At 42.7% G+C, this 26444-nt stretch overlaps 1 protein-coding gene across 3 annotated transcripts; it reads right to left on the reverse strand.

The window, feature by feature from the left end:
* Positions 1-1753: 1753 nt before the first annotated feature.
* Positions 1754-20196, reverse strand: SQLE (squalene epoxidase). Of its 3 annotated transcripts, XM_064442104.1 has the most exons (12): positions 19864-20196; positions 19124-19465; positions 16784-17036; positions 16332-16512; positions 13591-13687; positions 10448-10561; positions 8664-8835; positions 7863-7958; positions 7134-7276; positions 5932-6028; positions 5302-5389; positions 1754-3643 (listed from the first exon to the last, which is right to left on the reverse strand). In XM_064442104.1, exons 2-12 carry the CDS (start codon positions 19403-19405, stop codon positions 3451-3453), a joined length of 1716 nt encoding a protein of 571 aa, XP_064298174.1. In that variant the 5' UTR covers positions 19406-19465; positions 19864-20196; the 3' UTR covers positions 1754-3450. The 3 variants fall into 3 exon arrangements, with proteins under 3 accessions (XP_064298174.1, XP_064298173.1, XP_064298175.1); XM_064442103.1 differs by having other exon boundaries at positions 19124-20195; XM_064442105.1 differs by lacking the exon at positions 7863-7958 and having other exon boundaries at positions 19124-20196.
* Positions 20197-26444: the final 6248 nt, after the last annotated feature.

The raw sequence follows: 26444 nt of genomic DNA on the forward strand, positions 1-26444 counted from the left end.
CTGCAGCGTGCTTCTGGCTGTGGGTGCGGAGCAAGGACCAGAAAACTGAGAGGCAGAAGGCGGAGATCGGGCGTATGACACGAGCACAAGGAGAAAGACAACACAGCAATCGGCGTGATCGGGGAGGGAGCAATCTCTTTTAATTATCCCCCTTTTTCAGATTTCCACAGATGTTTGGAAACCCCAGTAACAGCACTGATGGTGCACAGACTTTGGAACAGCTTGATTACAACCAAACTCAAGCGTGGTTCTTCAAAGCCAAATCATTGTTCAACTGAAAAGAGCTGGGGCAATCCCGATGAGGAACAGTACGTGTTCCTTGCTATTGGCGGTTGTTTTTTCTGAGTGTACTGCAGATATCCACGTGACAGTTTGAAGCGTAAAGTCTTCCAAATGCTATTCAGACATCATTAACAAACCATCTCCATCTACAGAAAATGGCACACTCTCCTTTTCTTCAGTTGCAGAACAGACTATTTAAGCCCCTCTTCATATGCTTCCCCAGAGAGACACTGTAATTGTGCTTGAGATGTCTAACACCACGTCATACTACCACTGTTTCAGAAGCACGATCCAGTCATAAATTACAAAATCCGTCAGCTGATCCAGGACTAATCAAGTGCTTTCTCTTTGGTCCAGGTGATTAACCTGAAGGTGGGAAGAAAACCACCACCACCACTACCCTGCCTTTCACTTGCTCGCGCTGGAGCTAGAGGCAGCATTAAGCATGTACACAGACCAAGCAACTATCGCTCCTCACGTGAAACCCCACGCTGCGTGCCTGCACTAGCAGGAATTTTAAAGCTGTAATAAAAATCCCTCTCATCACCCCGTATATTTTCCAGTAAACAGCTTGTTCAAAACAAACCCCCAAAAACCAGAAGACCCAGAACACTTAACCTACACGATACAAATTTCTCAAAGAAGCTCCAAGAGATGCGGCACTTGCATGCACGTACCAACCGCTCGCCTATGAACAGGCCCCCAGACCACTTACTAGCAGAGAAGGCAGCTACAGTTTCCTCTTTCCTCCCCACCACCTGCAAGTTTTCATACCCCTGCACCATGTCACGAGCTACAGTCCCATCACTACGTATAGCTGCTCTTCTTGTTCCTTCTGCTGTCATTTATCTGCTCCAGCCCTGGCATACGGGGCTAACCACATATGCACGATACGAGTCATACGTGCCCACGCCACTTACCCAAGCGCGCTGCTAAGGGTACAGGATGGTATTAAATTTTGCAGTGCACAAATCGTATGCAGTTGATGCAATCTGTGAGTTGCCTCACCGTGCATTGTGTTCCCCTCGGATTCTGAATCATGCCTGCGACACATCTTTCCTGCCGCGTCAATTAGGGAATGGGGCGCAGATGATGAAAACCAGGACTCTGACAGACTGCCTGCTGCATCGTTTGGCTGGTGTTAGATGTCGTTAGACTCCATTTTACCCCTAGAATTGCCCACTCACTGCTAACTTGGCTCCTTTTACTTTCATTTGGCTCAAAAAATCCTTCTTTCATGACTTCCCGTGTCCCCCAACACACACACACACACACGATTCTCCCCCCCATGGTCATTTCCAACAAGTGACCGTAACCCCGATCATCAAGACACTTAAGCAGCCACTGGGTTCAAGAAAAGAAAAGAAGAGCTTAAACGTAATACGTAAGTTTAAGCATGCTGGCACTCCCTGCTAAATCAGGGCCTAACAAAAGTGGTTAACCAGAGATACACAATAAAAAAAAAAAAATCTACAGGTATTATAACTTTTTATTTATGTTAGCTGAGGATGCGTATTTGGCTCAGGACTGTTTGTCCCTGACTTTAAAGAGACTGACTGCAAATAATATAAAAAAATAGAAAAATGTAAAATTAATCAATATTTTCAAAATTCTCACAAATTTTGAAGACACTTGTATAAATTCTGCAAAGTTTGTATACCCTTAAAGGGGCATCATTTTGTTACCATACATAACGATATCTGAAAATATTAGTACTTTACCCTAAAGTTTAAACATAGGCATGCTCAAGATGCGTGTGATTTCACGAGGGTATCAAAAGCAATATGGTTAGAAAAATATACATACTTTTGCTTCTGGAAAAGAACATGTTGGTTGAAATATCCATCTAATAAAATACTAAAAAAGCCTCTCCACATATTTTTTTTCCCCCACAGTCCAACATAGCAATTTATGTCTGTGTACAGCTTGGGCAACCTGCCATTTTTCAAAAGGTACAGTCAAAGTTTCACCAGTACAGAAAAACGGAACCTGTTACCGCTCCCTGACCTGTTGGCTGCACTGACGTGGGATTGCTTAGGCAAGCCAAAACAGGAGAGCCATACAGCTATACGCAAAGCAACCATAAGTGAGGAACGGGAAAATGAAAACACAAGAGCAAAGGAAAGCACACTGATAAAGACAACATTGAGAGTAGTGACCAACAGTAAAAGACATGAACTCTTCCGTAGCATGCAGTAATTTCTACGGGGGGGGAAAAACCCCCGTACTCCAAGTATTAAAAGGACACTTTTGTGGTACTTGTCATGAATTTCCAGAGGTAATAGAAAAGATTACTTTACCGTCTACCAGAAATAGCATGGACGGAATCTGTTGCAGTGGATACGGTTTGTTGCTGTGCTTCAGTTCGCGGCAGCGTTAAACTTCAATTGCACACACCCCAAGTAAACCAAAACAACCCCCCCAGTTTTTAAAATGCAAGTGAGACAGGAAGAAAGTTTCAAAACCATGTGCTTCCAGTACCTGAGAGCAGTGCAGCAGCCAGCGTAACCATGGCTTGATTAGTACTTGTTTAAATTAATTCTGGTGTAAAGAATTATTTCAGAAGAGCAACATGGCACTTGCAACAGTGACTGAAGTTAAAGGTATGGTGACACTTCAAGATCTAAAACCCTTTACAGTGTCCTTTTAAGTGTCAGCAGACTAGTGTCTTAGCTGCAACTGAAAAAGAAGAGGCAAATCCTAATGAAATAACCCAAATCAAGAATGTTCTTACAGTATTTCACAGTAATGAAGAAACTGTCTGTGGAACTGCTGAACAGAAAAAAGCATGAAGGATAATAGCAGCATATGGTTTACAGTTTTCACTTCTCAGTTTATTAATATTAGTGGTGCATTCAGCAATGGATAAAGCAAAGAATGGAATTCTGACAAAACTGGCAATTACCTACCACATGTCAACTCTTAATTATGGTCTTTGTAAACAGCTAACTCCTTTCTGAATTTTAATTGCAAAGAAAAGAATATTTACACATAATATATATGTATAGAACCACAAAACCAAAATCAAGTCAAATCCTTATCAAGGAAATCGCATTATTTTTTTTGAAGAGAAGAAAACATAATACAATATTAAATAGAACACATCCAAAGATTTTGAAGGCATCGTGACTTTCATGTTTTCTTCCTCCAGTCATTTCCCCCTGGATTTTAGTAGACTAAATGCTTCATTTCAGAGTAAATAAGTGGAAATATTATAGAGCAACTCCGGTAAAGAATAGCTCCACTACTGAAAAATGCTCGAGGTGTGGTAATCCATGACTCTGACTTAAAGCAAAAATAAACGGCGTATAATGCCACGGCAAAGAAGTGGCCAATCAGTACCATTGGTTTAGGAGATAACCTGCATTAAAAATAAATAGATAAAAACATGTAAATAAACAGAATTGGAAAGCACTGACAAATTTCATTTTACAAATAGACATCTCCACTCAAGATTACACAGAGCCTTCCAGCTTAGGCAGCTCTGCCGTCTCTAACTAAACCTATGAACTTGGTTGTCCTGCAGCTGCTACACACCCTGCATTCCTTTCTACAGCACAGCCACACGCACTGCTGCTTTCTCTTCACTTCCAGTAGTCTGCGCCTGCCTTTATCAACCCCCAGGGGATTATTCTCAACCGGCTCTATCAGTTTTAGCTTTCATTCCAAAAAGGGAGAAATACAAATGCACACATCGTCACATGTTCAAGCAGTGATGTGTTGGGCATTCACTAGTTTCTGAGGTGTTGTTCAAAACACCTTGATAGTTACCGACTTCCTTATGCTCTTTATGGAAGGCCTCCTCCTTTACTATTCTCAACTTGTCAAGCATGAAACATCTCCACGAGCTCCTCTGCTAGTCTGCTAGTCTGGACCCCTCCACCTCATTCAAACTCCATGGGAGTTAACCCACATTAACCTCTCTCCAGCTTTTAGTGGCATTTTTTTACAAAGGAAATAAAAAGGAGTCAGCATTTAAACACACAGCTTCTAATAAACCTCCAACCTTTGGTATAATTCTAAAAATATAGGCTCATGTGGACTGTTGCGGATGACACCAAGTTGGGCGGGAGTGCTCATCTGCTCAGGGGTAGGAAGGTTCTGCAGAGGCACCTGGACAGGCTGGATCGATGGGCCGAGGCCAGCTGTAGGCGGTTTAACAAGGCCAAGTATCAGGTCCTGCACTTTGGTCACAACAACCCATGCAACGCTACAGGCTTGGGGAGGAGTGGCTGGAGAGCTGCCTGGCTGAAAAAGACCTGGAGGTGTTGGTCAACAGCCGGCTGAACATGAGCCAGCAGTGTGCCCAGGTGGCCAAGAAGGCCAACAGCATCCTGACTTGTGTCAGGAATAGCGTGACCAGCAGGAGCAGGGCAGTGATCGTGCCCCTGTACTCGGCACTGGTGAGGCCACACCTCGAATTCTGTGTTCAGTTTTGGGCCCCTCAGTACAAGAAGGGCATTGCCCTTCTCTGGACATGCTCTGGGAACTCAACAAAGCTGGTGAAGGGTCTAGAGGACAAGTCTTATGAGGAGCGGCTGAGGGACTGGGGTTGTTTAGCCTGGAGAAGAAGAGGCTGAGGGGAGACCTTTTAATTCTCTACAACTACCTGAAAGGAGGTTGTACTGAGGTGGAGGTTGGTCTCTTTTCCCAAGTAACAAGTGACAGGACAAGAGGAGATGGTGCTAGTGGAGGGTTAGATTGGATATTAGGAAATATTACTTCACCGAAAGGGTTGTCAAGCACTGAAAAAGGCTGCCCAGGGAAGTGATTGAGGCACCATCCCTGAAGGTATTTAAAATACGCGTAGCTGTGGCACTTAGGGATATGGGTTAGTGGTGGTCTTGGCAATGTTAGGTTTACAGTTGGACCTGATTATCTTAAAGGTCCTTTCCAACCTAACCAATTCTATGATTCTCCCTGTGCAGAGCTGACTGACAGGGGGCAAAGCAGATTCTTACGGAGGCTCACAGTGCTCAACCTGGTTCACGTTAACTATTACCAGCACAACAAACTTACACAGATAGCAATCCTACAGGACCCGAGACACATTCTCCACCAAGTCTGAAGTAATGGAAACAGGCTTTCTTTAGCTGATGCAAGGAATCTACAAAATAAATTAAAATGACTCAAAAAACATATTCAACACATACTTTTTCAGCATACACAGCAGTGATATTAAATCCAGGACTTTGGTACTTTTGTAACTTAGAATAACTTAGGTTATTCTATTAAATTTAGCTGGATTTTGAGCTAGTTTTATTTAAGTAAAGGATAGTCTTATAGAATATCTACGTATTCTTGAATATTAACAAGAACACAAGAACAAGCGTTTTCTGTTTTTTTCTTTGTGGGTTTTTCTTTGGTTCTTTTTTTTTTTTTTTAATACTAAATCCAGACTCGTCTTCACTTTGCTAACACTCAGTTTGCATAACACTGGACTAAACAACTAGGCAGAGAACACAAGCTAATCCACTAAAATCGTTTGATTGATTTTTTTAAAAATATATATCTCAATATACATATATATACACATATATACACACACAAACACATGGACATATGCTCATATACATACACATCCCCTCCCCAGGCACATTTATTTACCAAGTTATAATTCGTCAGAAGTTATCTTTAAAATATATTTACCATCTGTGGCAGCAAAGAGTTCATAAAGTGCCTGGGCAAGAACATTCACTACAAAAGAATGAGATTTTTTTCTTGACCAGTAAAATGTTCTTTTTGCCTAAAAAACAAACAAACAAAATCTATTTCCGTCAGTAAATACAGAAGAGCATTCAAAAGATTTCCCAAGAGGTGTTAAGAATCATACTCAGGAAAATGTAGAGTGCACTTAGTGATACACCTGATTAGTTCCAAGCTAGGTCACTAAGGAACTCTGGAAATGGTCAAAACCACGTATCTGGGCTCCTCTTACACTAAATGTAGAAAGGGGAAAAACAAACAAACAAAAGATAGTTCCAGAGCGTGCTTCATCTCATCCCATAGTAGGTGGCTGGGGTAGGTCAGAAACTTGAAGGACAACACTCAGCTAGTTCCTTCTGTTGAATAAGTAGGAAATAACCAAAATCTGTGGTAACTAGCTGAGATGTAAGTATCTGCATTTGGTTAGGTAAATCCTGTTTTGTCCTGACATTCAGGGTCCCTCTAAGTGCCTTCTCATTTTCATATACACTTTTTGGATCATTTATTTGTAGTCTATAATTATTCTGGCTGTAATTTAGCCAAGACAATATACCTAACCCAATTAAAAACAGTAAACAAATAAGAAGTCTTATTATCTACTTATCAGAATTTTGGATATAAATCTCAAAAAATAAACCCAGCATCAACACTGATGGTCCTGATTCCTGGGAAGGAAGGATGTCTTCTAATTTACTACTCTGAGATTAACACAGCAGTTAAGGGGCTCGAGATGCATCTTGAAAAAACTCTGTACACATGCTCGTTATTCTAAATGCCACTCACACAAGTGTAATGGTCCAAACCCACCCCGTTTAGGATCAATCTACATTACAAATCACTGCTAATACAGGAATATCATGTTGTACTAGCAAAGCGTACTGACTAGACAAAGCACGCCAGTCTCCTCAAGCAAAACACAACGGGTCAGTAAGCACAGTTTTGAACCTGCCTTTTGCCACACAGCCACAGCACTCAAACCACAGGTCCGCTTACTGGCGAGTGCCAAATGTATGATTTGTCTGTCCAAAGCTTTGAGAACGGCTGTGCTTCACTGATTTGCATGTCCCCAAGTTGCATAAAACATAGAAGTGTGTCATTATATTGCAGCAAAAGCTGCCTACAGTAAGTCCAAAATAAAGCTTCACCTGAAGAACGTCAGAATCTTCATAAAGGTCTGGGATATCCTGGAGCAAACTTCTCCATATTTTAACATCGTTTAAAACAACACTCATTCCTCCGCCAGTTAGAGGGTGTCTTATATTATATGCATCTCCTAAAAGAAGAACACCTAGGTAGAAGGGAAAAATTAATGGGATACTGCATGACCATTCTGTGATCTTAGAACTCAAACCCTCTATTTTTTTAAAAAAATCAAACTTACTAAGAATTCATTCCCACCAGGAAATAAGATTAATAACAATTAGAAATTAAAAAAGAAAATAAAAGGGGGTTTGAAAGGATGTTTTGAAATTATCAGTCTTCAGAAGGCTTTAAGATGATGAAGGTCAAAAGAATTTTTCCCTACAGGTATGCATATGTGTGCTTGTGAAAGAACACACACAAACAACCACACATTTTTCAAGGTAATTTCTTTCCTTTTTTAATTAAGTTTCCCTTTAAAAGACAACACTTGTATGAGCTTGAGCATCCAAGTGATATAAAATTAAAAATAAAGCAGGCACTGGTTCAAAGTCTGGTGTTAATACAAATGTTCCAGTTAAACTATGCCCAAGGTACACATTTTCAAAATATTGTTTTGCATAGAATAATTATGAGTTGTAATGAACAACAAACAGATGTCTATGACAACAAAGCCTTAAGACCCAGGAGAGTTTATAATACCTTTTTCCCTTCTTTTGTTTCATAATACACACCTTTTTTGTTAACAGCTGAAGGAGGCAAGAAGCTGGCTGGCATAGTCCTTAAACGATCATTCTGAACTGCTATTAAGAACGGTTCCTTTAAGTGATCTGCAACAACCAAACTTTTTAGTTACACTACTTAGAGTGTAAAATAGTTTGCACGCAACCCATTTTGACCACTTAGAGATATAATCCTTCTGAACTGCTAACCTCACAGATGTGAGCTGAACAAACTGCTTTGTGATGTGGAATAGAGAAGGATGAATGGTTACTGAAACAGTAACTGCACACGTGGAAAAAGCCCACACAGTTCAATGGATTCAGAATCACAGAATCACAGAATGGCAGGGGTTGGAAGGGACCTCTGGAGATCATCTTGCCCAACCCCCCTGCTTGAGCAGGCACACCCAGAGCAGGGGGCACAGGAACGCGTCCAGGTGGGGTTTGAATGTCTCCAGGGAAGGGACTCCACAGCCTCCCTGGGCAGCCTGTGCCCCTGCTCTGGCACCCGCACAGGGAAGAAGTTTTTTCTCATATTGAGGTGGAACTTCCTGTGTTCCAGCTTGTGCCCATTCTGTGCCCGTTGCCCCTTGTCCTGTCGTTGGGCACCACTGAAAAGAGGCTGGCCCCATCCTCTTGATACCCACCCTTCAGATATTTATAGGTATTGATGAGATCCCCTCTCAGTCTCCTCTTCTCCAGGCTGAACAAACCCAGGTATCTCAGCCTTTCCTCAAAAAATTTCAACAAACTGTGCCTTTTTTGGGCACATTTAATTGTGACAATTACAGATGGAAATCGTTCTAGACTTACCAGGTAGTTGTGGATGAACGTTCTCAATCATGTATTCTTTTAAATTTTTTGGCATTTCCCCTCGAATATCAACAAGGACCCGAGTCTCGGTTGAAGAAATCCGATAGATTAGCACTGGGCTAGTTTTGGCTAAAACAAGTTCAGCATAATTTGCTTTAAACTGTGGTGCACCCTTAAAAAGAAAGGAAGGGAGAGAAAGATTGAGACTGGTTAATGGAAGGATATTAAACTTCAGATATACAAAATAATTTTCGGAAACACTTTGAAATAAAATCCCATGTGATATTAAGTTTGTGTTATTTCTGTTTTTAAATGAACAAGAGAATGGTTTTTAAAAGGAAAGTTCTGAACTTCAGTGTAGTTATGATTCTTCTGGCAATACATATATAACTTAACATACATTCTAGTAAATATTTCATTTGAACACCCAACTAGTATTTAATCCATGCCATTGAAAACCTGTAACGCAATCACTATAGTAGTTTTCCATAAGATAATTTTGTTTTCTTTTCATAAAGAAGGTGGTGGGAGGGAAAGAAATACACTAGTCTGTATAAGACTACATGGAGATACCAACTGAGGAAGAATCACAGGGTCCTGGCTAACCAGGTCTTGAACAAGTTTCTAAAAGCAGAGTAACAGAAGGCACTTGGGCAGTGGTAATTACAGGGGTAGAGACCCAAGAACTGCTAAAGTTCCTCCAGGTCAGTGTTCCCACTCCAGTGAAAGTTATGTAGCTTTAGTTCCCTCTCCCTTCATTATTTTTGCTGTTAATCCAATGGTAATTGCAGCAGTCGCAGAGGGCAAGACCCACCCAGGATTCCTACCCGAGTTCTCCAACCATCTCCAACCTAGACTGCCACCTTCTCTCTTAAAAGTTTACAGGTCCTGAAGGTACGCATGTACCTGGTTACAAGGTACCTCACCTTCAGGCAGGAGCACAGGTTGGGCATTCTTCTGGAGTACAAAACATAGGTGGTTTGACACACAGCTGCTACAATGATCTAAACCTCAAGATTTCTGCTCCCTGGACAAGTGCCATAAGTATTGTGAAAAAATGAGTGTCACCATCTTAGCTACTGATATCTTAACGTAAATCAGTCAAAGCACTGATATCCAGGGAGATAATTTTACAAATTGGGGTCCAACTTTTCAGTGGTGCTTACCTCTAATCCACAGATTAGTGCTATATGAGATATATAAGATATAGCACTAACAGCACACAAGGCACCTTATATGAGAGGCTGAAACTTTTTTCTTTAAAAAAAAAAGTCTTTCCTATGAACCGGTCTAGTGAGTCCAGTGCTCAATTTAAACTAGCTATGTTGAAACCTAATCCATTTTTTTTAAGACCCTCCCTTGTTCAACTATATGCTTAACGCTGTACACCACTCTTAAAACCAGAAATCTAACTTCTAAAAAAGAAAAAAAACAAACCAGCTCATGGTTACTTAAAAATGTTTTAAGAGTTGAAAATCTGATTTGTAACTCTATCAAGCATGTCAAGTCTGACACAGCAAGTCCAGCTATCCTAGAGCTGGGACAGAGTATGCATCAATAATTTAAGAGTTAAAAATATATATAGACCAAAATTTCCAAGCACTCCTCAGAGGGACAGATGATCACATCAGAAGCTGATAGAACAGCTGGATGAATATCTAACAGCATAGTTCTAATTGATTCTGTTGGAAAAGATAATAAACAACAACGGATTCAGTGAAATGCAGACTCACACTAGGAAGTGGTAGCATACTGGCTTATGCAGTAGTATAAATAACAGTTACCTTCAGAATGCAACCAACAAAATGGGATGAAACAGTAACTTTGTTGGAGACCAGGTTTTTTCTAAACTTGGAGAAAAGTCCATCAGCTACAATAGTCAGTGGTGCATGAAGTTGCTGCAGCATAAAGAAAAAATTAAAAAATACTACATTTTTCCATTTTACTTCAGCACAGCAGGAAACAACCCCCAAGCTCTCATTTTCAATCACATATTACATGTTCTACAGAACAATAAACACGTAAGAGGATCACAGACCATATTTATAATATACGTTCTAAGAGATACAGCATGGTTTTCCTTCTTCATATTTGTATTTAACTCTATTTCCTCTAAAAGTTGATATAACAATGTACTCCAGCTTTTTTAGATGTGCAATCAGATCATACAGTTATGGGGACTATGTAGGAGCTTGGATTAAAAAACCAAACAAAAAAAGGGAAAAAAAGTAGAGTAATTGCTCCCTTCAGCTTCTAATGCTCTTCTGGAGAATAAAGAAAACAAAGAAGAAATTTTAAATCGAAGAACCATGCATAAGCAACTAAACAAAAATAAACCGAAGTGAAACAAACTGAAATGCAGGAAGCACACCAAGATTTTCTTTAAAAGACCAAGCAGTGAACTCTGAGCATTTCCTACTACACTTAGGAACCTTAAGAACAAATAGTGTATATAGACAAAATACAAATTAAAATCTGAGTGAAATGACCAGGCTCAGCCTGAACATATGCGCAAATTCCTAATGTTTAACCCATGCATTTTTCTCTAGCATAAGCAAATTACTCTGATTATTAAAATGTATTTTTAAGCATTTTACTGTTATGGTGATATAACATTATTATACTAGAAAGGACTTAGAGGCAGATGTTTCCTTCTATTCTACAGCTTTCTCAGCGTCTATTGACATTGTTCTTTCAGTGATTTACCTGCAGATACTATAGATTTATACTGAGCATTAGTCCTTGGCCTTCAATAATCTCATACATTTGGCATGAGCTGAAAGAGAACTGTTTTCCTTCTAAGCTTTCAGGATGTAATAACAAGGCAAAAAAGAAGCATGCCATGTTTCATTAGTACTCCTCGAAAATATTTTACTATTGGATGGAAGCATGTGGTGAGCCAGTGTGTGAATGGGTTCCTCTACGAGCAGTTCCCTCCTGCGCAGGGAAGTCAGGCAAAATCAGATGAGAGTAGAGCTGAGTATAATAATATACATTTGTTATAGAAGTGAGATCCTGAGCAGAGCTAAGGAAACCTCCTTCTCTGAATTCCCAACTCAGATGATTGCACCCACGCATATAGGTTCCCTAGTGTCTAATGGTCTGACATTCATGCTACAATTTTTCCACAGTCGACACACTAAGGCCTTTATTCAGTTGCCTGGTTTTAATAAATTTTATAAGTTGATTTTTAGCATACTGGCTAATTTCAACCTCATTTAAGACAATAAAAATCTCAAAGGCAATGTGGTAGACAACAGGGATGGAGGAAACAGGAAAACACAGACACACAACATAGATCAGCATCCTTTCTTTATGAAAGCAGGTTAAGGAATGTAAACAGGTTTTGGGTTTTTTTTCCCCCTAAGCAGTTTTCCAGATCTAAAAAGTCACAAGCAGGCAAACACAGTTAAGAAGAAGTGTTTAGTGGAAATTTCTTACACTAGATTTCTACAGTCAAAGGAGATCTAGGACAGCAAATTAAACAGCTCTTTCCAGCCACAGAACTTCAGCATTCAGAGCAAAACATGAATTTGCTTATTCCCATTATACAGAGAGGAAACACAAAGCCTTAAGAAAAACATCCATGCTCTCAGGAAAGACACAGGCTAAAACACTGCTCACCCTACTGCTGGTCAAATAAGTCACACTTAAAATTACAACAACATCCACAAATGTGTAAAACTAAAAAACAGATCTCAATGCAAATATGCACCATCACTCTCCACCCCCCAAACAAAACAGAACAAAACAATCCCCTCCACTGCTGGATGATAAAGTGGGGTGGGGGGAGTGCGTGTTTGACACATACCACCCCACACCCCCAAAAAGCCCTCCTCTCCCACCTCCCAGTCTTTCCAGTACCCATGTGTGATTTCATCGTTTATTCTACTAGAGTGGATTTCCTAAGATGGTTTTCTTCATTTTACATGATGTGTCAGACAGACCAAGGAACAGGACTTGGAACTCCCCCTTCCTCCAGCCACCTCAAGAGCAGCCAAGGATGTTGTTTCCACCCAGCTCTCTTACAGCTTCCCACGTAGAGCACTTTGCCATCAAGCAGGCTGAAACACCTTTTGCCTCAGGAGTGTCTAAAGCCAGCTCTCCTATATCTTGGGCAAGTACTTTTAAAACGCTTTTTTACCTATGGTTTTATATCACCATTCCAATTTCTAAATGGCCTAGAGATGAGAGATTTTTGTTAGCAATGCTGAGAGCAGGATCTTCCAACTACTTAGGAACTTTCTCAGTCTTGTATGGAAGGCAGCAGAGCTTCCCATCTTCCCCACCAGAGAACATCTGAACACACCAGCTACATACCTTTAGGCAGCAAAGGAATTTTAAAGCCAGCAAAGGGCAAGATTTTAAGTTTGGCTGTTCTAGAGAACAGGCAGTATATTCAGAACTTCAGCACATAGATTCTGCCTACATTGGTCTCTCTTAAACTTTTTAAGTTCATACAGGTTCAGAGCATTTAGCCAACAGTATGGAATTGCTTGAGGCAAATAACATTAATGAAATCAGTGGTGTAATTAAAATAGGCCAGAACTCTTATGGAAGTGTACGTGGAAGTGTAGACTATTATACACAGGCAAAACATAGATCTTAACATATTGGGCTTTTTCCACCAGTAACTCTCAAAAGATTTGAAACTCCAGACATATGAATATTGAAATAAACCATGAACTGAATTCTCCAGACACACTGAAAGCAGAAGCTGCACAAGAAGTTATAACAAGAATTCCCATATGCTGGGACTGTATCCACTAGAAAGTCATCGCCCTTTACTAAAGCTTTGGCTTTCTTGATAACTGCATTATTTGTGTACCAGTGTCTAAAACAGATTTTTTTAAAAATTATATATCTATAAACCAATCCTTGATTTTCTCAATAGTTTAACAAAGATTGTAACAGGAAACTGTCTTACCTTAGTGTCTCCAGTTTCTTTGTCCTTGTACTGAACACCCACGACACAGTCATCTTCCTCAAGCAGTTGTAACACAGTCCCCTCAATGAATTTTGCACTGAAACAAAATAGAAGTGTTAGAACAGAATGGAAGAGGATTAATGGTGCCAACACTTCAAGGCACTAGACAGAGAAGGAAAACCAGATTTTCACTTATCTTGTCTCTGCCAACACAGACACTTACTTTGTTTACATTTTACAAAGATCTGTTCTCGACCACCTTCAGAAGCCACACTGAGCATCAGAAAGTGCTCGGCATTAATTTCAGTCCAACACTACCATTTGGTTTGATACCTGAGAACACTCTAAAGCTGTAGTACTTATCTTAAACATCCTACCACTTAGCAGAATCCCCAGTTGCACTCCAGGTGCTCCACCGCCATGTAAGAGATGCGGAGAAGTTTGATGCCTAATAATGGTTAGAAGTCAGGCAGCTGAGTCATCCCTGCTAAATGGTGGAAAACACTGACACTGCGGGTGAGACCTAATTCCAAGCAGAATTCAGCAGCAAGATCTGAAGTAGCACTTCATCACTTAACACCTACACTGGATAAAAGCAAGGTACCTAATTCTCAGAGTAGTCCAAAATAACCTGACTAACCTGTTTAGGCTATCTAGCTTTTCACCTCTGGAATTCGGGAATTACTTTCTTTATTTTAAATTGGCTATTTATGCTTTTAAAGTTCTGCTAATGCTTATGTTTGGAGCTTGAACTGAGCATCCTCAACCCCTACCTCCCAACCAGGGTTATCTGGATTTCGAAGTATATCTCTGTAAATTTAAATCCCTTGTTGGGTCTGAGCTGCTAGACCTGGTCGCAGCAGCTCAGACTTAGCAGCTCGAAATGGACACTCCCTCTCAGTCACAAATATTTTCATATCCAGATAGAATTCCACAACTTGGCGAAATGAGCTAAACATCCACATGAGAATACAACAGCTTGATATTTTAGGCTCTCAGGGGGAACATGAACAACTGAATTCATGTCTTTTCTACATGTCAGCCAACACAGAAATGTCAGAGCAGATCATAACTGGCTTAATTTACCAGGCGACAAGCAGGTTGGCTGTAACAAACTATGAATGGTTATACGTAAGCACTCCCTGAACAGCAAGGGAGTGCAGCAACATGTCAGGTTAACAGCAGGTGAGTCAAGAGTTCTGTGGACCCTATCAGCTTTAAATTTCTTAGATAACTGAAATGGCAACTATATAAGTGCTCACTTTTTCTGGTTCTCACCCAGTGTAAAAATAGTTAACTAATGATGCCCTACCTCTTTCCTCTGCAAAATTAATTTTACTCATCTGAAATAAATTCATATTGCCTAGTACTTGTAAAGAGGCTATATTAAGCAGTAATAATTAGCCCCTATATTTTCACAAGTTAGGAGATGAAAAACAAAAACTCATGGCACTATTAAGAGTTCTCGATCTCTCCCACACCTTAGTTCAACACGCAGATTTCTATGCCACAATTAAAATGGAAAGCAAACATACAAAAAATGAACATTACAGAGAGTGTGGAAAAGGGGGAAAGATCTGAATTCAAGTCACAAACATTAGCTTTTTTAAGTTTCTGTTTCAAAGACTGTGTACAGCTACTGGAGTTTTCCCCTAAGCTGAACAAACAGGTGCCCAAATTTCCCTGAACTTGAAACCTCAACAACAAAGCTTTAATTTTTATAGCGTGCAAACACAGTTGTCATTAATTTCAACTGCATTACAGAGCTGCTATCTTTTAGTGATACTTTTAATAATTCATATGATATAACAGGTATGATAGGAGAATGCAATTTGCCAGTTCAGAATAAAGACATGTAAGGTAAAAAGATGATAAAGCCATGTTTCCCTTGTAAGCAATGGAGGGGGGGGGGGAATAAAAATCAAAAAACACCCCACAGAAAAGAGCACCTAGAATCTATTCTGTTTCAATAAAAGTTTCCATCTCATCTCTTGTATAGAAGAAAACAATCAGTTAAAGAGGAAATACCAAACGCTAATTTTAATTTCATTAGGAAGAGAAAGTGTCTTCGAGATTCTCTAGAACAGAGGTTAATAACTGGAAGGAGCTACTTCCATTTAGGGCTTCTTTTCTAGTTACTTTTGCTTGACGACTTGTTATCAGAAAAAGCAGAACAACATGCAAATGTAAAAGAAGGTTGATTTCTGGCAACACTGATAACGTCTGTGGAAGAAATAAATGTCCCTGCTCATTGCAGAAGGGTTGAACTAGATGACCTTTAAAAGGTCCCTTCCAACCCAAACCATTCTACGATTCTAAGAAATTATACCAGATTTGCCACTTGTTTCTTGACCAAAGGAGTTCTACATGTTGTTCCCTGAGAAGAGGTCACTGCTTCTGGTACAGTGCCAAACCCAAGGATCCATACAAGAGAATCAACTCTTTATCCTTGAACTGTTCTCTCACATGGACGGGCCAGTACCTTGCCTAATATTTAAAGCCTATACTCCCACAGTTTAAAGATTAACTTGTCCCAAAGCCTAACATATGATGCATACGCAACTCATTAACACGTCTACAGAAATCAAAGCGAGCAACTATAGCTGTTACTTTCTCTCCGTCTTGTTCATTGCAGCCATCTGTGTTGGGACAGAGTGAAATGGTTAAGGAATCTCAAGGATGCTGGGAACAGTGCTTCTCAATCTCTGCATCCCACCTGTGACATTCACAAGGTAACTCACTTGGGCTCTGCCATAGCTGCCCTTCGGAGACCCATGATGAACTGGCCATGATGAAAAGATCTTCCACTGACCACACAGCCATCCTCATATTTTGGATAAGGAATTTCAACCTCTGACTTGGTCTCTATGTCATGAATTATGTAACCATTCACTATTTGTGAATCAATACCTTCTACTGTATCTGCAAAATAGAAGCCAACAGATGAGTTAAAAAAAGGTTTTAAGAAAATTATTTCTTTATGTAAAGTCCAATTTTCTTAATCAAAATACACACGTTGAAGGACAAATATTTTCAAAGTGCCAGACTGGAAATACGCAAACAATTTTAATTCAAATATTAAGCATAGATAATGTATTTCTTCATTTCCCTGTATGCATGCTTTTTCTAAACAAACAATTGAGTGTAGTAACTTTTGTATTATAGATATATTTACATTTTGAAATGTACTCACTTTCAAGACCCAAGTCTCTAAGTGCTTTAAAACCTCCGGGCTGTAACAATTCTCCAACTATCCTGTCAGGTTCTTTTAGATCCCTCTCTATCACAGTCACCTTTCTTCCATCCCTTGAGAGCACCGTGGCCAAGGAAGAACCAAGGACGCCTGATCCCACAATGATAATTTCTGGATCGCATTGGGGCGATAGTGTTGTATTTGTAGCAGTCTCTGTCAGATATACATCTGAGAAGTTTACTTCTCTTTCACCCTTTAGAAAAGAAAGGCAAAGTTACATGTGTCAATGTACCTATACCATAACTTTATCAGAGGGCTAACTTGGACTAGTTCTACTTTGACCCAGAGGATGGACAGCACATCGGTTGTTGGAGAGCACCTTCAAGTTTTATCAAAAATGAGATCAGTTGTACTCTACAATGCAACAAAAACATAACAAGCAGAGAAAAGAAAAAACAACACCCCCCCCGCCCCCCAAACAAAATCAAGATACTTGCTTAAAACTGCCTCGCTAATCAAAGACAAACCACCAATATAGTCTCAGAGATGCTGAAAGTCAAGTTCCTATCAGAGGCAGTAAGCCATGGCTGTCCCTTATTCTTGGTCTATAAAGTAACACACCAATGCCTTCATATCAGTGAGCTACTACTACAGGCAGGCCTTAGCACTTTGCAATGAAAAAAGTTATCACATTAACTGGAAAACGTATTTCTCTTTAATTTTACTGTAAGTGAGCCTACCTACCAAAATAACCAGCATGGAACAGTGTAAGCAGAAGCAGCTACCTGGGAAACATTATAAAGAAGTGGTCCTGAAATGAAAACTCATCAGAGTCAGGAGTATAAGCAAAATTATCAATCACCTACTTTTAAAACTGTTAAGAATTTACATACATCAGATTACATATCAATTAACATATATACTGGTTCCTGAAGACCAGGTATGCTATAGTACCTTCCCAACAGCATCTAAGCACATACACTTCAAAGTTAAAAAACAGTTGCACGGGCAATTCCAGTGCAAACCTACAAGTCACTTCTCCAGCTGGTAGAATAGAGTCCAGTTCGCTCTTTCACAAATGCCACAGTACTACAGTGCTGACAGTGGTAAAAACACGATTGCATCAGTGAAACAAATGCCCAGAACAACACTGACACCAGGATTTCTAGTGGCATAGCATTGTGTTTGTATCTACAACACAGCAAGGGTGTGCCAAACTATCTGAATTCAGATAATACAAGAAATTGGGGTAAAGGCAGTCTTTACCAGAAAAACAAAATAAAAATGCAAAACCCTTGACCTGCGGCCAAAAAGTTTCAAGTTCTTTTGTGCAAGGGGTCAGTGCCCAGCTGAAAATGCCCAGAAGCACACAGGAAAGTAGCTGAACGGTGCCGACCCAGAGGTGTACTGAGTTGGTAGTCTTAGATGGCAGGTCTCCAGCTAAGCTGCAGCCACGACTACAGCTCTCTCCACCATCTCACAGCAAGCCTCACACTGGGCTCAGTGGAACAGACTATCTGAGCTCAGGTCCTGTAGCTATTGTACAAGCAATAATTTAAAATAATTTTCAAATTACTGTATCTGCAGTTGTCTAGACAAAAGTGTTTCATACAGAAATACTAGGAATAGCCAAGGTTGGAAGGGACCTCTGAAGGTCATTTGGTTTAAAGCCCCCCTGCTCAAGCAGGGTCAGTTAGAGCAGATTGCCCAGGACCACATCCTGTTGGGTTTTGAGTATCTCCAAGGATGGAGACTCCAGCCACCTCTCTGGGCTGGACCTGTTCCAGTGCTCAGTCACCCTCACAGTAAAAAACTGTTTTCTGATGTTCAGAGGCACCCTCCTGTGTTTCAGTTTGTGCTCATTGCCCCTTGTCCTGTCCTGAGCATCGCTGAAGAGAGCCTGGCTCCATTCTCTTTGCACCCTCCCTTCAGGTATTCATATACTTTGATGAGATCCCCCGGAGCCTCCTCTTCTCCAGGCTGAACAGTCCCAGCTCTCCCAACCTCTCCTCACAGGAGAGATGCTCCAGTCCTCGATCTCTGCAACAGACTGGCAACTGAAGATATTTTTCTGCTAGTATAATATCGCTTTACCAAAAATCTTTCTTCAAACACTTATATTTGATTTGACATTATTAGACCCCTGTTCTATCACTTAAATAAATTTAACTATTTCTTTTGTCATCCAAAATACAAAAACATGACAGATCAGCCAGCCAGCCAGCCCCTGAAGACAAACCCTCCCTCTCCAGCGCTTTCTCAGCTCCTTGCCCTCACCAGGGGGCATGCCCTCACCAGAAGGTCATGGCACCCCACGCACCACACCTGAACTGAACCTACCTTTCTGGATTTGGGTTGTTCGACTTGTTGAGATCCTGGGGTGGGTTTTGCCCAGAAGAAGCCAACGAGCGGTAAAGCTGCGAGAACATCAGACACCATCCCCAGGTGGGTCTTACGCTGCTGCTGCTTGGGTCCCCTGAAGCGGTACCTGTACGACAGCAGCAAGCCGAGGGAGAAAAACACTAACACGGAGAGTAGCACCTCCTTATTAGCGTAAGTCATGAGGTCTCCACACTTTTTATACACGTAGATGAAGGAGGCGATCCCCAGAAAGGTCCACATCGTGAGGGGGGTGCTCGCTGCTCCCGGCTGCTTCCTGCAAAGCGCTCCCGTCGACGGATGCTGCCCAAAACGGGGGTTTTGAGCAAGGTATGAAAAGCCGTATGTACAGAAAGGCAACGACTGCCTTTGCGATGGAAGGGAGGGAGATACCGATTGAAAACCAAGGAGCTCCGCAAAGCCCTGGAGAGGAACAAGCCCCACCTCGCCGGGCTGCCACAGGAGCCCACAGGTTCAAAAACACCCCCCCCCAAAAAAAAAAAAAAATAGTCAAAGAAAATCTTAAAACCCGGCGAGCGCCGCACAGCACCTTGAGGAAAGGCAGGACACCGGCGATGCCCGTGGAGCGGCCGCTCGTCCCCGCCGCCGCTGCCCGTGGGCTTCCCGCCCTCCTTCCCGCCCTGCCGCCCACCCTCCGTGCCGCCGCCGCCGCCGCCGCCGCCGCCCGGGGTCACACCCACCACTCCCAGCCTCGCCGCGGCTCCCGGGACGGAAGGGCAGCCGTGGGCAGCGGCGGTGCGGCCGGAGCCTCCGCGCCCGGTGCGTGAGGGGAGGGCGCCGGGGGGGGGCGGGGGAGGCGCCGGGGGGGCGCGGCTGATGCGGCACCTGCTCGCGTCTCGGCCCCCGGCGGCCGCCGCACCCGGGGAGGATGCGGGGCTGCCGCTGCCGCCTCCTCTCCCCCCTGGCCCGGCGGCCCCTCACAGCAAGCACCCCGCCAGCGCTACGGGGGACGGACAGATGGACGGACGGACGGGCAGAAAGATGGATGGACGGGGGGGATGAGGATGACGGGGTGGGGGAAGAGGACCGGCGGCCAGGGGAGGGGCTATGCTAATGAGCGACCGTGTCCGCCTCTTTCTAAGGAACCGCGCGCCCCGTGCCTCAGCGGCCTGTGGCCAATCGGCGCTACTATGCCGAGATGGCGCTATCGCCAGGCGCCCAATCCGAGCGGGAGGAAGGCGGGGCTCCCGCCCGCCGGGCTCCTAGGGCGATGTGACGACGGGGAGGGCGGGGTAGGTTGTCGTGGTGACGGGATGGGCTGGGGGTGTCCTCGCGAACCCGCCTGCTCCTTCCCCCGCAGCCGCCGGGGGGGGGGCGCATGCGCGCTGCGGGGGCGCGGGGCTCAAGAGGGGCTGGCGGGAGGCGCCGTTGTCTCCCCCGCTCGGTTCGGAGCCTGGCGGGGGGCGGGAGGCGGGAGGCGGGAGGCTGCGGCCAAACGGCGCAAAGAACCAGGGGGCGGCAGCGTTTGTCCCTGCGCTGGTCAGTCCTGAGGGACGGCGGCCTCCCTGCAGCCTGCGGAGACTTAGAAACATTTTCCAAGGGAAAGGCGTAAGGGTGCGGCTGCAGGACAGCCAGAGGGGCAGGGGCGGGCTGGCAGCCGCCCAGCCGCAAACTGGGCCTGGAAGTGTAAAACCATGGGAGGAACGGGAGGGGGCGAAAGGTAAGAAAGACCCCTTGTGCCCCAGCCCCGCGGGTGGGAAGGGGAATTCGGAGATTTGCTGCAGGGATGGTTTGTATGGCTGGACAGAGCGAACAAAACAAATAATCCATATTTAGCGTTGAGTTCCGCAGACGCACATACCTGCCTCTTCTGTGAGAGGGGGCCTCTCTTGGGCTGTGTACTTGTTCCAGCACAACAATATTGAACATGTCTCTACAGTGTAATGCTACTTAAAAGTGACGATGCTGTGTAACATGTCAGAACCCCACTCCAGGCAGAACTGGTGAAAGAATGAGCAAAACCGATCACAAGCAAATGGAGCGGCATATTCGGGCTTGAGAAGGAAGACGGGAACCTTGCAGTTGCAAAATGGAGGGGATTATGAGGAGGGGAAGAACTAGTTGTTTCTCACGCAGTGAAAAGTAGACTGAATACAACTGGGTAGGCTTAAATGAATACAGGCAAAAACAGGAGCCAGTAAGAGATGGGGGGTTGGTTCGTTCACCAGATGAGTCAGTTTAGGCTAAAAGATCCTGTGAGCTAAAGGGGTCAAGCACAGGTTTTTCTACATGGTAAAGACACTGGTCTCATCCAGCGATCATGGTTATTCCCTCAACGATGAAATTAACTCTGGTGCAACAGAGGCATCCATAATCATCTACCTGTAAAAACATGTTTACAGCAGGAGCTGCTTTTCCCTAGCTTGAACTAGGGTTATTACAGCAGTCAGCAAGTTTTATATTTAAACCACTCGAGACTGAACCTCTTAAATAAGTCTGCACTTGATTTCCTATGCTCAGTTTACTGATGTTCCCCATGCCTGGTAGAAGTGCCGCCTTTTATGGACTGAGCTCCACAGAGTCACTCAGTATGTTGTAAGACCAAAGTAAAGTGTGTGTAACCCTCCTAGGCATTTCATGGTAGAGATGAAACATGGTGGAGAGGAACCATAGCCTTTCGGTTACTGGAACCAACGCAACCCTTCTAAAGACTAAGAAATGGCAATTGGCGTACACGAACCGACAACTACTGAAAATCATGCCAGAGTAATGCAAGTGCGGAACTGTGCCAAGGAACAGTGCAAGCATAAGTGGCTAACAGAAGGAAGAATGGTGTTTAAGAAAACTGAAGCAGAATTATATGAATGAAGATAATGGTATGATGATTTTAAGGTTAGAATAAAATTTCATCTTCTGCTTTACTGCAGACTACCAAAAACCCCTCTTCATGTGCCGTGGAGCCTGCTTTATACAGCTGTAAGGTTACTTATGTCAACTTGGTCCCAACATGTCACTGTAACCCACTACAGGACATTAGCTTTCTGTCTCATCCAAGTCATTGCGTGGCTGCTGTGTCTGAGCCAGAGGAGAGGGCAGTAATACACAGCTGGTACGGCAGGAACGAGTATGAGTGTCTCTTCAGCTGTGGGCTGTAATTGGATCTTATTAGGTGACCAAAAAAACTGCACACTTGTTCTTCCATGTGAAGAAAATTACCTTCTGTTGATGAAATACTGATGCAAAACATCTTTCAGGATTGTGTAATTCCTAAGTAATTTTTCTTGACACTTGTATTTGGAGTGGTTAGCACTGGGAATGAAAACATTTACAGAATTCTGACTCTGAATGCAGCACTCACAGAGGCATCTGGTAAAGGCTCAGATGTCAATAGGGCATTTCTGTATTTCCAGCCAGGACATTGGAAGCGGGTGGCTCCCCACTACCTCTTCATCTACTCCACTGCCCTGGCTGAGGTGAAGAGCTTGACATACTTATATTTCTTGGTTCTCTGTAAGAGCTATCTTTTCTTGCATATATTATTGTAAACAAGAAAGTCTTTCTGTAGATAGTTAGGAAGACCTACTGATTTTTTGCTATGGCCTTATTTTCCAACTTTACAAAACAGCCTGTTTTTTCTGTTTTGTATTTATGTGCATTCTTAGACTTCGTTAATTTTCTTTCTAGGACAAGAAACTTGCTTCACTTGTGAAGCACTGTCAAGATGACTACTATGAAACATCTTCTAATTGTTTAAATCTCACAGTGGCAAATATGAACAGGCCGAAACAAGAATTTCTAAAATTGTGTAACAACTTCACAACAAGGAAATAAATGCACCTGAGAAGAGGTTGGAGTTGAGCACATTTTTCTCTTAGGCTTTCCTCAGAAGCAGCTTCACTCAGTGAAATGCTGTTTTCAGGCTCAGGCAATCAGCTGTTGGCAGGGCAGCAATGTGAAATTGGAATAACCAGAAATGGTTGGCTCAACTCCAGGGTATAAAAAATAAAGCACTTGATGAAGAGTTTGCTGGTTTTGCAGAAGCAGATATCATATGTATGCCATCTGAAGATGCAGACCCACAAAACCCAGGACAGGCACCTAGTTTGCAGTCACATCTACCAATATCTGAGATATCTGACCTATTCCTTATGTGCTCCAAAACTGACCAACACGATCAGAGACTGACCCTCACTGCCCGTGGGCATGCTGCATGTGATGTAGAGCCTGGTCTCACTGTGCATCCAGCTGATGGCCATCTGCCCACATTGGCAGGTAGGTGGAGAAAGTCTGGTATGTAGACTAAAAGATTAAAGAAAAATATCTATCATTGTTTCACTAATCAGCATGAGGACAAGCAGAGCCTGGTAAATGTTTGGAAGAGGAAGGTGGTAGGCTTCCTGAAAAATGAGAAGGGTGATCATATGAAACTGCAATTATTTGAAATTAGAGATGCTTTGAGTTTTGAAGCAGGAGGCCACTTGCATAAAAAACCATGATCACTGTTGCATCTATATCAGTGGGTGTGTGAAAGGTTGCAAAATGTTACACTTCATGTGGAGATTTTATTATATTGAGAATTTGGGTGGTTTAATTTATTTTTCTAACAAAGTAGTGCAGTGCACTTGGATGTTTTCAAGAACTGATCACAACGGAGAACTCTGCAAATGTTTTTAGTATGTTTTTAATCAAGGTCCTGGTTTTGGCTGGGATAGACTTAATTTTCTTTCTAATAGCTGGTACAGTGCCGTGTTTTGGATCGAGGATGAGAATGTTGATAACACACTGATGTTTTGGTTGTGGCAAAGTAGTGCTCACAGTAGTCAAGGACATTTCCAGCTCCCCATGCTCTGCCAGGTGCACAGGAAGCCAGGAGGGGAGGGGGCACAGCCAAGACAGCTGATCCAAACTGGCCAAAGGGATATTCCATATCATATGACGTCACGCTCAGCATATAAACTGGCTGGGTGGGGGCAGTGATTGTGGCTCAGGGATATTTGGAGTGATGGCACGTTGTCTTCCCAAGTAGTTGTTACATACGCTTTCCTGGGGATGCCGTGCTTTCCATCAGGAGATGGCTGAACACCTGCCTGCCCATGGGAAGGAGTGAATGAATTCCTTGTCATGCTTTGCTTGCGTGCACAGCTTTTGCTTTACCTATTAAACTGCCTTTATCTCAACCCACAAGTTTTCTCACTTTTACCCTTCCAATTCTCTCCCCCGTCCCACTGGGGGGAGCCAGCGAGCGGCTGTGTGGGGCTTAGCTGCTGGCTGGGGTTAAACCATGACAATGTCAAAAAAAGCAGCTTATGCCTGAGCAACAGCAAAACCATTATCAAATATACATGTAATGCATGACTTGCAAATCTACTAAGAAGTTTTAAATATTATGCAGCACATCGTGAAAGTTCGTCCTGATGACACACTGTATTTAGAAAGTGTTCAAAGGGGTGCTCAGCAATATTTTCTTTTTATCCCAGCAGGAAGATTGTAAGATAATTTGTCTCTTATTAATGCATAATTAGGGAATTAAAGCCAGTAGCTATTATGTTCTTTGCAGCCTGATAGTACAGAATATTTAAGGGAGCACCTCTTTGGGGCAAAGCTGTAATGCCTGGGGAGTCCAGTCTGTAATTTAAAGTTATTTGGGCTTGAAGAATACAGGCAATAGGCTGTGGTACTGCCAGTGGCCACGTGCCCCCTGTGTCAGCCCCAACAGCTACATCTATAAGCACTTGTCCCCTTCTCGGTTCTGTTTTCCGTACAAGGTTGGAATTATGCTGTCCATTTTTCTATCATTTTACCTCTCAGATTGCACATTGTGATTTTTTAATATATCATCAATGTGTTTACCTCTTTTTCTTACTATATAGAGTGGGCGAGTGTTCAGTCAGTGATACCCATAATCACAAGTCAGCTGACTGGGACAGAAGGAAAGAAAAGGAAAGGCTAACTCATTTTAAAAAATTACAGTCCTCACACCAGCAGCACCAGAGCAGCTTTGTGTGTTAACCTGATTTTAAAGTTCTGTTCCATAGATGTTTCCTGGTCGTGCCTTGCTGAAGACAGCAAACTCTTTTCACAAGACACTACAGGCATGCAGTCCTCAGGCTTGCGGTGTGAGGGTGGTGGTGTGGGAATAGGGTTAATAGACAGGTACTGAGAAGGGAAAAGTGGCTAAAGAACCAGAAGACGGAGGTAGGGTAGAGCAGCACATCAATGTTCTAATGGCATTTATTTTAAAAGTCTTTGTGCATTTAACAGAAATGCAGCCTCTGTAGTGTCTCTCTCCACATGCAGTCCAAATGGTTACTTCTCTTTATGGCAGACCTATCATAGATCTCAGAGGGCATTTCTCTCCACTGTTTGCTCAGTGAGCAGTTTGTTTCTGCACAGCTGGAGCTCGCGTTCACCAGGAAGACAATCAAGTCTTCAGGATAGCACGATGCTGAAGCAAGACACGCACTAGCTCTATAAACAGGAAAGCAGCTCAGATTGGTAAATTCCCATGAGTTAGAATTGCAAATTACACATCAACAATAATCATAGAATCATTAAGGTTGGAAAAAACCTCTAAGATCATCAAGTCCAACCGTCAACCCAACACCACCGTGCCTCCTAAACCGCGTCCTGAAGTGCCACATCTACATGTGTTTTGAACACCTCTAGGGATGGTGACTCCACCGCCTCTCTGGGCAGCTGGTTCTGATGCCTGACCACTCTTTCAGTGAAGAAATTTTTCCTAATATCCAATCTAAACCTCTCCTGATGCAGCTTGATTCCATTTCCTCTCATCCTGTCACTTGTTACTAGGGAGAAGAGACCAACCCCCACCTCACTACAACCTCCTTTCAGGTGGTTGTAGAGAGTGATAAGGTCTCCCCATGCAATCCATCCATGCACTAAAATTTCAGAATAGGTGAGCTCTTGAGGACAGATAGAAAGGACCAGCCAGACAACCAGGAGGAAACAGCAGAGAGCTTAGCAAATATGAACAAAATCTTATGAGCTGGGAATTAATCCACATTGACTTTGCTGTGAGTGAGCTTTTCCTGCTGCTGAGCAAACTTACTTCCCAAGAGGGTTAATTGCCACATACTAATTTCCACATAATTTCACAACAAAAAACATTTCTTGCCAAAAAAAGTGTTATTCATATAAATCATTTTACATTTTAAATGTCAATAATAGTTAAAGTTTATGACTGAAAATTATGGATTGGAAATGTCAGTAAAAATGGTGACTCCGGTAATTACAGGCTCTGGAGGGGTGCATTGCAGCAAGACGTGTGACCTACAAAACTTGGCAGAGAGAGTCCATGCAG

Source organism: Phalacrocorax carbo, chromosome 2, assembly GCF_963921805.1.
Source record: "Phalacrocorax carbo chromosome 2, bPhaCar2.1, whole genome shotgun sequence".
NCBI classification, from domain to species: Eukaryota; Metazoa; Chordata; class Aves; order Suliformes; family Phalacrocoracidae; genus Phalacrocorax; species Phalacrocorax carbo.

Coding starts and splice junctions, on each gene's coding strand:
- SQLE (XM_064442104.1), bottom strand. CDS start 19,405: ATGTGGACCTTTCTGGGGATCGCCTCCTTCATCTACGTGTATAAAAAG. Junction 17,037..19,123: donor AACAACCCAAATCCAGAAAG/GTAGGTTCAGTT, acceptor TCTTTTCTAAAG/GGTGAAAGAGAAGTAAACTT. Junction 5,390..5,931: donor ACTCTTTGCTGCCACAGATG/GTAAATATATTT, acceptor TTTATTTTGTAG/ATTCCTTGCATCAGCTAAAG.